Genomic DNA, 13,093 nt, shown 5'->3' with positions numbered 1-13,093 from the left:
ACTTAATCTATTATTTCTGCTAATATCAATGGATACTGATGATGCACAGAAAAAATTCCTCTTAATTCACAGGAATTAAACACCCAGTAATGAAACTATTAGTTCTGTGATGAAGTATGGCAAAGTGCTTTTACCTTTCTACTAAAACTTGGTCATAAAATCCTGGAGATAGTAAAAACACCCTGTTTCTTCCAAATAGCGTCTGAATTTTCTCTCAGTGTACAGGGAACATTGCAAATAATGCTTCAGTCTCACAACTCGGCAATTGCTAAATGCCTGCCTTTGCCTCACTGCGGAGCATTTAGCACCTTTGCTAGTGGCGTTTGAATTTATTAACCCGGATATTTTCTTCAGAAACTACTTTGCCAACATCCTGCTTATTAATGCAGTTCAAAACTATTACCTCTGAAAAATATTTGCAGGAATCTAGAATTCCTTCCTTTAGATGCTACATTTTTATAGGCATGCATCTGAGAAATTGCTGGTATTACACACGTAGAAAGAGGAAAAAACTTCTCCTCTTCATGATCCTCGGCAAGCAGGGTCTTATAGCATTGTGTTTTATGTTGTTATGAGAAGTATCATAAACACTTGGAGCTTCCTGCCTTGTAGTACATCTGAAATTGCTTTACTTGAAAATTATGTTTATAATTCTCTTCAGCTGGGAGGTCAGTAGATCAAGACGAATGTGGTGTTTCTCTGCTTAATGCAGTTAGCAATCTGACAAGATAGGTACAATTTCCCATACATTTCAGTTCCTCACAGTAACAGTGTCCCAGAGTAATCTGACAAACAAACAAAAGAGCTAATTAAACATTGTTGAATTTTTCTAAGACAAAGTGTATACAAGGTCGTACCAAGGGCTCAGCTGAAGTTTATTAAAGATTAGCAGTCTGCTTCTGCAGGAGGGATCCCTCCAGCTACTGTAATGTACGACAGCCTGGTGTACTACTTTGCACAACAAACTGTTGTACAGCGTTGAATTACAGAACAAATTTACAGTAGAATGTCTGATAAAAGGGCTTTATATATTAAAGATCTTTTTATGTTTTGTTATATTTGGAACAAATAAGCGCAATAAGGTCCTATTTGCTTCCATACATTTGGAAAATGAATCTAGGAGTAGTTCATTATGCAAAGAGGGCTAGGTTATTACTGTGCCTTTCATTTACACTGTAAATCCTTGCGGCAAAGACACATCTTTGCTTTTGTATTTACCTGATGCTGTAGGAACCAATTTGTGAATCCAAATGCAAATCAGCTCAAGGACTGTGCAGGTGTTTGGATAGCAAAGAGATGTGCCATGTTTGCCCTCAACTTGCAATTAAAAAATGTAATAATACAAATATTTCTAATATGCCTATAAGCTTGGTGCATTGAAACCTGTGCACAAAGTCTGTGAGTAGGTATTGGACCATGCAGGGACTAAGGCCTTTACTTCTACTCTCCTGACCATCATACAGAGTGTAGAGGAACACTCCTCATGTACTCACATTATCCTCGTAATGCTGCCAAAGACAGTAAAATATAGATTATTTACTGTGCAAGAATGCAGTGTTCTTGAAAATGTGTCTGTGGTACTGAGCACAGAACAGCTTTCTGAGTCCTTCCTGTCATAATTCTGGGGTTTTTAACTAACATTCATATTCCTGTGCTGACACATAAATAAATTTGCCTCTTTTCCTATCACACATAACTACACTGAAATAGCAGTAAAAGGAATACTGAGAGAGCACCTTTCCTGCTTTTGAAAGTAGCAGAGATGGACAGAGACCGTGAAGAGTCAGTGCTTCTAAGAAGTAGAAATATTTTCAAAGTCAAACCAAGCACCTTGTTCCCAAATAAGCACTGTAAATATGTTATAACTATGTCCTTGGATGCTGAGACTGAAAAGGAAGCACATAGATTCTTAGTTGTTCTCCTACCTGTACAAACTGGTGTGGAGCTTTCCAACTCTGAAGTTCTTCTGGAGTTAACAATTCTATATTTTTTTACTAATAATGGTAATCTGGATTGAACACTACCTGAACTGACCATTTTTCCAAACTGCACTAGCAGTCAATATAAAACTTTCATGTTAAAGATTATTTATTGTTCCCCAAGCTGATATAAGCAGTATTTCAAAAATATTTTATTGCTATTAAATTAACATACTCCTTTTCTTATTTTTTGTAATGATTTCTTAGGTGTCTAAATTTATACCCTGAGCTGCCTTATACTCAGTTAAAAGAAAAATGCTCTTTCAAAGGCTATTTATGTAAACAGCACCAAATTCCTCTCCAGAAATATAGCACCATCATGTAACATAACATTGAGCACAGAAAGTTGGCACTGAGGCATGGTGAATCACAATGTTTCCCCTGCAGAACAGAAGAAACAAGCTACAAAGGCAAAGGGTGTGGTAAAAAAAAAGATCTGCCACATAGCTTAAATATCTCTAACCTGTACCAACTATCCATCTTGAAGTTATGAATCCAGACGAAGTGGTTGCTCAGCAAATGACCCTAATATTGTTTTTGAAAGCAAATCAATGAGTGGGGCAAGCAGTGCTCATGAAATCAAAGAAAGTCAGTATTAGTCCAGATTCTTTGTAGTTTCTAAGCTACCTACACACAGTGTGACAGCACTTGTTTGTGTGGACTGGTCGTGGTTACTTGAAAGCTACTCCTTGTGCATCCTCTGTTCAACAGCAACAATAGACTGCAGTTGTTATAAATATGCATAGTGCAAATATCCTTTGCTGGTTTTGATCCTGCAAGATCTAAAAGTATCATGTTGTTTTATTACTGAATTCAAAGATCATTTTTTCATATGTTACCATGGAAACAAAATGGTAACTGTGTTCCTATTTCCATTTTACATTAATAAAAGGCTCAATATTATAAGCAGTAGCAAGTGTGTCCTATTAAGTCTTGATGCTGAATAACAAGAGGTGTTGTGTTTCTGTAAAAACATGAGGCTTGGAATTAATCCTTTGTTTTAATTCTTGAATCACTATAGCTTTTAGGGCTGCTTATCTTTCTGTATGAATGTAGTTAAGGACAAAATCTCTTAAGAACAGTAACTCTATATTAGTTCAAAAGCAAGGAAAAAGAAAAATTGCCTAGGGTTTATAAGATTCCTATATATAAATCTCAGTGTTCAGATCTTGATGGGTAAGATTCTCCAGTAACTACCTCCAAGTCTGTTAACCTGCACATTGCAAATCCTATGGTGCTTACAGAAAGGTATAAAGGACGGCAGAAGTATTAATAGCAGCAACTCAGTTCCTTCAGGGTGAAGGAGTAAAAGATGCAATAACTATTGATTATTCCATTAGTCACGGAATTGCTTTAACCATTTTCAAGATCTCAGGTCCTCCAGGCTGAGGGAATGAGAACAGATGCAGGAGGTAAATGGGACTCTGTAAAATTTTATCAACGGCAATAAAGTTCTGGTGGGATAGAAACTGCTGTACCTGGGGTATGAGTCACTCTGAACACGTGCAATTAGTGATCATGGCTTGCTCTCTTCTCCGTTTTTTTGAAGGAAGGAAGTAGTTGATATCTTATAGGAGTACAACCCTCAGTATGTGATACAATACAGATCTCTTGAAGCAGACTCCCGAAGGATTATAAGAAAAGAGGGTGGAATCTTGCATGTTACCATCTGAGTGACAGTAGTATCTCCTGAAATTTTAGGACAGACATAGCCGGTATATGGGTCTTTTGGTTTTGCCACAAAAATCTGTTAGTTTCCTCTTGAACCAAAATAGGGACTGTTTGAAATCTTGGAGTGTTGTAGAACAAGATAATGATTACATCTGCAGCTCTAAATACAGGGCATCTCATGACTACCTTACACGTGGGGACAGATGATGAGCAATTCAACTGGAGAACAGGCAGGCTAGAGTTAAGATACATGTTAAGGATACAGAATTAGTCTATAATTGGACCATGCATTTCATGTGAAATAGGGGAAGCAGATTAGACATAATATTCAGTTCATAGTGCAGGACATATGCAAACATTCTTATTCGTGTACCATATCTGAAAGAACATGACTAAGTCACATAAGGCCAGAAAGGTCTGGTCTTTGGCTTCCAGTTTGAGAGGGATTCAGAATCTGAAATGTAGTTTATTACACTTTTCTAGGCAAGTTGACCAAAGACAGTGACCAAAGTAGAGAAACACGGGGATAACTGAGTCTGTTGTTGGACCTCCTGTGAGACTTTGCAGTCATCCCTATTCAATATGACTGTTGAATATCCATGTGTTTAAAACAAACTACAGTGCACTAACATTTAATATTATAGAATAAATGAAAATTTAGGTTGTGAGGGAGCTCAGTAGGTCACCTGGTCCAACTTTGTACTCAAAGGAGGGTTTACCTCCACATTTTATGTAACTTGTGTTTTTGTCTGATTGATAAAATTCTGGTAATCCTAGTCTGGCTACATAAAATACTGTTGAAGAGATGGTAAGTTAGAGGTACTCATCTACTGTGCCAATTTCTTCCCTGTGCGATGTCTAGGAACAACATAGCTTTGATTTGCCAAAGCTTGCTTGTTTCTTGAGTTTTATGAGGAAGACACAGTTCCTGTCAATAGACTTTGGGAGTGAAAAATTCCTCAGGAGACAACATGCAGATCAAGCATCTGATGCCTGTGCTGTTAGTAGAGCTCCCTGCAGCTCAGGGGCTTGCCAGAATCCCTGAGCTTCTGCATAGTTCTCACAAAGGGCTGGAGATCTTTGAGGATGTTGCTGCATCCCCAGGGGTCAGACATTCCATGGAGAGTAAATTCAACATATCTATGGTCACACCAGGTGTCTGAGTACTTTAAACATACCATCCCTGAAACACAACAGTAATAATCCTAATGGACCCATTTCTGAAAAGATGAAATTCACAGAAATATACAGCCACATAGGATGAGTTTTAGTTTTAAATGTTGAGATTAAAAGGGAATTGGAATCAGACAAATGATGGAAAGTGTCTTACAGATGTATCAAAACTTATTCCTGATGTTAGCTACTGAAATATTAGCTTCTCAGGCTCATTCAGTCTTTGCGATAGACATTCAGGTTGTCTGTGAGGAGAGAACGTCTCTATGACAAGCAGTCCAGATAACCTAAGGCACCACATCTCTATGTCTCCACTGACAACAAGGGGTTTGGACAACTCTGAAGGCCATCCAATGCTTTGGCAAAGCTGAGCACTGGCCAGTAGGAATCACTGTGAGCATGGGAGTCCTGTCATTGTCACTGAGAGTAACTCGCACTTCTAATGTGCTCTTCGTTGCACAGAAGCCTCCATTAGATCTAGCTATAGAACGCAAATGGTTTATACACATGGCAGAAATGTGAACAACTACACTTAGTTTTCTTCATCTCATGATGAATCTCACACAAAATGATTCAAGAGGTTTAGATGCCTGTGTCTGAATAATAGACATCAAAAAGTATATGAAATAGATTTTGTGTTAGATGACCTGAAGAGATGTCTGAATCACTATTGCGTAATATGAGAGACATGATACAGTATTTAAGGTGGTGGATAAACAACTGAGGAAGAGATGGTGTCTTCTGCACAATATTTTGATGTTAAACTTCAGTCCAGGAAGTGGCAGGCCTGGTTTCTAGCCACTTCCCAGTGTCAACAGTCCTCAAACCAAACCCTGCGTGTATGGTGTGATCACTACAGTATTGATAAAAAATTGCTTGTTTAAGATGTTTCAAACACTCTGAGTCTGAGGAGGACCTAAAACTCTCCAATTTCCAAACGGAGTTTTGTGTCTTAGTGATTTCAGTCAAAGTAGGAATAGCCTGACAACAATAAACTGGACCTTTAGAAAATTAGGTCAAATGTATATGCTTCCCTGATAACTTCTCAACTCTGCTAGCTAAGGCAAGTCACTTCTCAGCATGTGTGAAAAGTTGGCTGACAACGTTTATGGAGTTCTGTCCTCCAGAGATGACAATAGAGGCAATAACTAAATACAAACACCTTTGCAGTTTGACAGCATGGTTAGCACGTGATTTGAATCACTCAGTACCTTAAGCCTAACTATTTATCACGTCCACTTACGGCATTGAAACAAGTAACGTGAATATAACACTTACAGATTTACTTACAGATTTATTATTTTGTGTACTAATAAATGTTTAAAAAATCATGAAGCAAATTAATTGTAGACAAGACTTCGTTTGAAGCCATAGAAAATACACATCAAAGATTTGTGTTACCTCTGAATGCCTGGTGTCACTGAGGGTCTTTCTAGTAACATAAAAAGAACAGCAGTATGATGTATTTTCATTAGAGAGAATAAATAATATGGATCCACAGAATATCTGGCACGTTCTTAAGCATGCATCTCATATACCTCTGTCAGCTTCAACAAATGTAGCTATACGGTTTTGAAAAACATCCTCACAAGGAGGATGTGCTATATAATGTGTTGTAGAAATGCTTTATTTTGTAAATTTACCAAAACATTCAAAAAGATCATTCTACATTTAGGTCACATGCTTGACAGTGTATCTTTCATCTTATTGATAGGCACCACAAGGCCACATAAGGAGGGGGAAGTCCCTGGTGTAGACTATATTTTCATCACTGTTGAAGATTTTATGGAATTGGAGAAAAGTGGTGCTCTCTTAGAAAGTGGAACATATGAAGGTAAGCACACTTTTACTGCTAAATCTGTCTCATATTTCCATTATGCTTTTTTTCTAATTTGATGGAATTGCACTGGGATCTCATTACAAAAGTGTCGTTGCTACTGTTATCAGAAATTCATGAAGAGCCATATGGCAATTATGAAAATATTCTCATGTGTAAAAGCTAAATGCAGGTGGGTTCATTGTAACTTTAGTATATTATACTGGTTAAGACAAACAGCATATTACATTGCACTTACACTAGTTCTGTATGCAAAATACTTGAGGACATTTCCACAAAATTTCAGCAAACAGCTACTTTTCCAACCTAGGACAAACAGACTCTTTAACAGAAATAAGGTGTAAGGCTGACACTTTTCCTTTGCATGTGTGATCTTGCAAATACCAATCTACGTCAGAGGCTGAAACCTCACTATTTAAGTAAAACAGGAAGGATTTGCTACGTCGTGTCTTACAGGCTTTGTAAAGTTATTGAAAAGGACTCACTAATTTTGTGATATGACAGAGGGATAGGAACTGTCCTAACGACTGTATGAGAAAATGACTGCATATGGGGCAAAGAGCCAGCAGCTTATTGCAGAACAGTGCTTCCCAGGACAACTGATGATTCATCTGATTTTAAACCTTTTCCAAATCACAGCTATCCTGAAAGTGAAACTATTGTAAATGGAAGGGCAGTTACATAGCAGGGTGTTTTAATAAACCAGAATAATGCTATACTATTTTAAACCAGGTGCTTCTTAGAACTACACTAGTATTTAAGGTAACTGCGTAATGGATAGGTCTTTATACTGTAATCTTCAAAACGACAGGGAACACCTTTTATAAGAAAAATATGACCCATACATATGTTAATACCTGGGTGAGTAGAACCATTTACAGGAAGCAGCCCCATATTTTTACCTTGTAGCAAAAGAAGCAATGAAGACCTTTTTGTCCTGACTTTGCCCCTGTCAAGGAAAGCATCTGAATATAAATAAGAAGCTACTCACTCCAAAGAAAATCATTAGCTGTGTTATAAATAGCAGGAAAGAAGATAATCCTTTCTCACCTAATCAGCACAAAGTACCCATTAAAAAGTAAATAAATTTTCAGAAAGAGTTATATCAATACAGAACTTAGAACAAAGATTTCCATTAAAGAAGGTCATATAAAGGAAAATATATCATCTTTTCCTGTTCTACTTTTTTGCCCACTGTCTGACAATGGTAGAAGTTACCTAAATAATAATACAAGTATACCACCACAATTTGACATTTTTCAGAGATTCATTAAATAACAGGCCTTTGTTGAAGTATCTTTTTGTTAAACTGTGTGTTTGAAGCTAAGATTAAAGGAGCTTAAGTGTAGCACAAGTCTATCATTGCTTGACCATGTAATTTCATTATTTTGTAGCAAGTTTGTAGAGATTGAACTGCTAGGTTAAATTAATTCATAGTGCTCTTCTGTCCCTCGACGGATACTGAGAGGTGTCTTTTAATACCAGCTACCAGAGCTGAGTGGAAGCAAGGTGATATATTGGTTGGGAAAGTCTGCAGAACTCCTTAAACTGGCTGAGGACCTAGCTGAAGGGAGGTCCAAAGTTGTGACTATGCAATGTCTGTCATGTCATTCACTGATCACAGATGACAAGTTCACTGAATCCAAGAAGTGGGAAACTAAACACAGAACAAAATAAGCTCAACTGACCAGTCTCTGCATAAATGGTGTCTTTGTTTCCCAGGTGTCCCAATCACCAGATGTGCATTCTGACAAATAATAGGTCTGTCTAAATAATTCTGACAAATAATAGGTCTGTCTAAATAATATTATCTGTCTCTGTATTATGGCAATAATAGGCAACACATTAGAAAATATACCTAGTTTACAGATGCTGTTTCTCCTGTTCCCATACAAGGATTTCTGGAAGTGACCTTACAAAGTTATACCCCCCATTTCCTGATTAATTCCTTATGACTGTAGAACCTTCCTCCTGGAAGGATTTTGCTGATCATTTCATCACAAGTTTTCCTGAGCACATGAAGTCTGAAGTGATGAAGTTTACTGCTGACAATTATACCAAACAGAGCAAAGAAGTTTTCAGTTCCCCCCATCAAGAGAAGATTATTTTTGAATCCTTCCATAGATCAAGCAGCTTAGGTGAGCATGCAGGTTCTGGGAAATGAATTTTCTCTGCTTATCTGAACTGGTTATCAGGACCCTGAAGTAAATCAGGCTTCTTTTCAATGATTCTCAATGTTATTAGACTGGTTTGCAGATTTCTTAATTATTTCTTTTTTTGTTGTTTTCAAATATCATTCTGTATTTAGTCAAGTTTCTACAGTTTAACTGAGTTGGTCTATGCTGATTGTCTAGCCATGGCCACTATGTACCGGTTTCTCTCTACCAGAAAAGTGTTTTAAAGAAGGGATTTCTCATTTAGTTGAGATAAAAAGACTATATGTTGTATTTCACCACTTCTTGACTAGAAGGGTTGACTCGGTCAGTTCACCTTCTACTGTATGAATTCCAAAGAGAATCAGAAACATCCAGGTAAACCAGAGGAGAAGGAGGCCAAGTGGAGACTTACCTGACATGGAGTCTTTGTATTGTTCACTATAGTATTCAGTATTGTTGGGAGGGGAAAATTTTTCTCAAGGTAATGAGAAAACCAGTGAAAACAATCAGAAAATGGTACAAGCAAATAACAGTTGTGATTCCAACCTGGACAGGATATAATTTAAAAGTGAAAACAGTATGTATTCTTAGAAAAGTACAGTTCTATAGTTCTTTTTTTTGAAGCACACATTATTTTTTGTGTTTTAAAATAAATTTTTAAGTTCTAAAAGCTTCAGAATTAAAAATAAGGTGCTCTCCTTAAGGTGTGACCTCCTTACTATTTAGGCTTTCAGTTGGCTTTTTTTATGCTTTCTTTGTCTACTGCTTCTGTGACAATTGTGAATGACTGTAGTATTCCAAAGTGCTGTAGAAAAGCAACAGTGCATTCATGATAAAAACTCCACACATCTCTTTTTTACCTGTTTTGCAAATATGGAAATACTTAGTTTCAGTAGGACCAAATCTGCTACTATGTTGACCTTTTCTATTTACACCTTTCTGAGCAACAGTTCATAGAATCATAGAACCATTCAGGTTGGAAAAGTCCTCTAAGACCATCAAGTCCAACCCTCCACCCAACACCACCATGTCTACTAAACTGTATCCTGAAGTGCCACATCTACACATTTTTTGAACACCTCCAGGGATGGGGACTCAACCACCTCCCTGGGCAGCCTGTTCCAATGCCTGACCACTCTTTCAGGAAAGAAATTTTTCCTAATATCTAATCTAAACCTCCCCTGACGCAACATGAGGCCTTTGCCTCTCATCCTATAGCTAGTTACCTGGGAGAAGAAACCGACACCTGCCTCGCCACAACCTCCTTTGAGGTAGTTGTAGAGAGCAATAAGGTCCCCCCTCAGCCTCCTCTTCTCTAGACTAAACAGCCCCAGTTCCTTCAGCCGCTCCTCGTAAGACTCCTCATAAGACCTCTTCTCTAGACCCCTCACCAGCCTCGTTGCCCTTCTCTGGACAGGCTCCAGCACCTCAATGTCCTTCTTGTAGTGAGGGGCCCAAAACTGAACACAGTACTCGAGGTGCGTACCAGTGCCGAGTACAGGGGCACGATCACTTCCCTACTCCTGCTGGCCACACTATTCCTGATACAAACCAGGATGCTTGTGGTCGACCTTCCTTTTTTTCCTCAGTCCCAGAAAGAGCTCCCTGTTCAGCCAGGCCGGTTGTCTTCCCAGCCAGCTCGTCTTGCAGCACATGGGGACAGACTGCTCCTGTGCCTTTAAGACTTCCTCCCTGAAGAATGTCCAGCTTTCCTGGACCCCTTTGCCCTTCAGAACTCTCTCCCAGGGGACCCTCTTAACCAGTGTCCTGAACAGGGCAAAGTCTGCTCTCCAAATGTCAATGCCGGTGGTTTTGCTGGCCCCCCTCTTTACTTCACCGCGAACTGAGAACTCTGTCATTTCATGGTCACTAAGCCCAAGATGGCCTCCAACCGCCACATCTCGCTCCAGTCCTTCTCTGTTAGTAAACAGCAAATCTAGGGAGGCACCTCCCCTGGTAGGCTCACTTACAGCTGCGTCAGGAAGTTATCTTCCATGCACTCCAGGAACCTCGTAGACTGTTCCATTTTTGCTGTGTTGTATTTCCAGCAGATGTCTGGCAAGTTAAAGTCCCCCATGAGAATAAGCGCTAGAGATTGTGAAACTTCTGCCAGGGTCTTGTAGAAAACTGTTGGAAAGACCAAGCCATCTTTACAGATACGAGTTATTTTAAAGATACCTAGTGGTACATAAACGCTGCACTTTTTGCAGCTTGCCTGTGGTAGAGTTCCATGGCAATCTAGGTGACACTATTCAATGCAGAAGGAGAGAAAGAAGAATACAAGGCTCACTTCAAGGCTCACTTCCACTCTCACTCAGATTAACAGCCCAAGTCACATTAACTTCAGTGAGATTGTCATTGCGTTCTGAGTTTGCAATAAATTTTCAGTGAATTCCACCAACGCATTGCTGTTTGGGGCAGAGAGTGTTTGCCTGAAGCACACCAAACTTGCTTGTTTGGAGGTGTTTGTATAATAGGGCAGCCAAATCCTAAAGGTTTCACTTTGTTTCTTTTTAGCAGAACTCCAATTTACTGTACTGATTAAAGAAATTCTGATTTGGCTCAGAATGATAGCTTCACTGGAGATAAAACTTGTTTCTGACACAGATATTGAGGTAAGGTAAAATAACCATAGTTGTGTACCAGAAGAGGAAGTGTTCCTGTGCAGAGTGAAAGCCATCTGCCTCCATTGTGCAGACTCACGTACCACAGCAGGACGTGCCCCAGCAAAATAATCCACGTTCCTTTTCCAGTTTCTCACATGAAGTTCATAGATGGTCTTTGAATTGGCACAGTACGTGCAAAGCTATAAAATGCAGAACAACATAGCTGTGATGAACAGACAAACTGTATGTGTGTGTGCTGTCTTTTACGACTTCTGCAATAGGAAGGCTGGCTCAGTGTCCTGTCATCTCTCTGATATCTCAAAGCTTGTGCGGAGACTTCATGGATCACTGACTTCAAAGACTGTTCACATCTCCTTACTAGATCAGCAAAATTTCTTAGCCAGTGCAGCGTATCAGGAGACTGAAAATGTACATGAAATCTATATTGATTCAGAATGTCAGTGCTCATAAACAGAAATATAACAGCTTCAATAATATTTCCAAAACCAAGATGTGTTAGGGCACATGATTGCAGGTTATGGCAAGACATAATTATGAAGTATTAAATATGTTAGAGTGTAAGAGTAATGCATGCTATGGGTAGAGCTGCCTTTAAAAGTAACATCTGCAGTAGCAGCACCAGAAATAACAAGAACTGTTCAGTGTGTAAAGACCATAACAAAAAGAAACATATTTGTTAATAATCCGTAAGAACATAAACGCATTTCAAATACACAAAAGCAAGAGGGATTTTAGTGGTGTGGAACTCTATAGGAAATGCAGACATAGAAAAACTTGTTCATATGTGTTAAAGATATGTGGCAAAATTATGAAAATTTAAATTATTATTTGAATTTAAATTATTAAATTAATGATTTTAACCGGTAAAACAATGAATAATGTACTAAGCAGAACTCTCTTTTTTTCTATCAAATTTTTGTTTACTTCAGAATAGTAACATGTAAATATGTTCATAACAGTTGGTTTATAAAAAACATCTTATTTACTATTAATATAAGAATAGTCCTTAATTTTTTCCCACGGAAAGCAATCTTTTTAGTTATTGTGCCATTAATTTTGTCAAAAATCCACTTTTGATCATCTGTTTGCTTGTTTGGAATTATCTCAAATTCATTCACTGGTTAAAATTCAAAGCTCACTGAAGCTATTTAACCACTTACATGGTCATGGACTTCCCTTGGCCCCACTGACATCCGTGGTAAAATTCCAGCTGGCTTAAATGGAGACACATATTCACTCATTTTATTTTACTGTTGGAGTATTATTTGGCAGAAGGCTGAATGTTAGCTGGAATTTCCTTAATATTCCAGAACTCATTAAGTCTTTAAAACAAAGGTTGACTACATCTCATCGGCAAAAACTTAGCGTTCTCTATCACTTGTTTATCTGAGGACAGAAAACTTAACCGTTGTTTTAGGAACAGTTTTACGTGTTTGCAGTTGTGTCACCATTATGATGAGCTCCCATGGGAAAGTGAATGTGGGTTGAATCTGAGGTCTTGTCGTGGCCCTTCCCACACACCGGCACATAAATAACACATCTCTCCATTCACCTGGAGAGAGTCCTCATGCCCAAGATGACGTTAAGTTTTACATAGGCTTTCATTCCATCTCTCAAGCCAAATTTAGCCTAAAACCTTCTAAATGATCT

The 13,093-nt window shown here is 38.4% G+C and overlaps 1 protein-coding gene across 13 annotated transcripts in view; it reads left to right on the top strand.

Moving 5' to 3' along the window:
* Positions 1-13,093, top strand: part of MAGI2 (membrane associated guanylate kinase, WW and PDZ domain containing 2) — a 786,243-nt gene that overhangs the window by 455,916 nt on the left and 317,234 nt on the right. For all 13 annotated transcript variants that reach the window (XM_075427760.1, XM_075427753.1, XM_075427751.1 and 10 more), the window contains one exon: positions 6,538-6,657. In XM_075427760.1, coding sequence (XP_075283875.1) covers positions 6,538-6,657 — 120 coding nt within the window. The remainder of the gene's footprint in view (positions 1-6,537; positions 6,658-13,093) is intronic.

Source organism: Opisthocomus hoazin, chromosome 8 (genome assembly GCF_030867145.1).
Source record: "Opisthocomus hoazin isolate bOpiHoa1 chromosome 8, bOpiHoa1.hap1, whole genome shotgun sequence".
NCBI lineage: Eukaryota > Metazoa > Chordata > Aves > Opisthocomiformes > Opisthocomidae > Opisthocomus > Opisthocomus hoazin.
The sequence above is the reverse complement of the archived record's forward strand: the minus strand, read 5'-3'. Positions and strand labels throughout refer to the sequence as shown.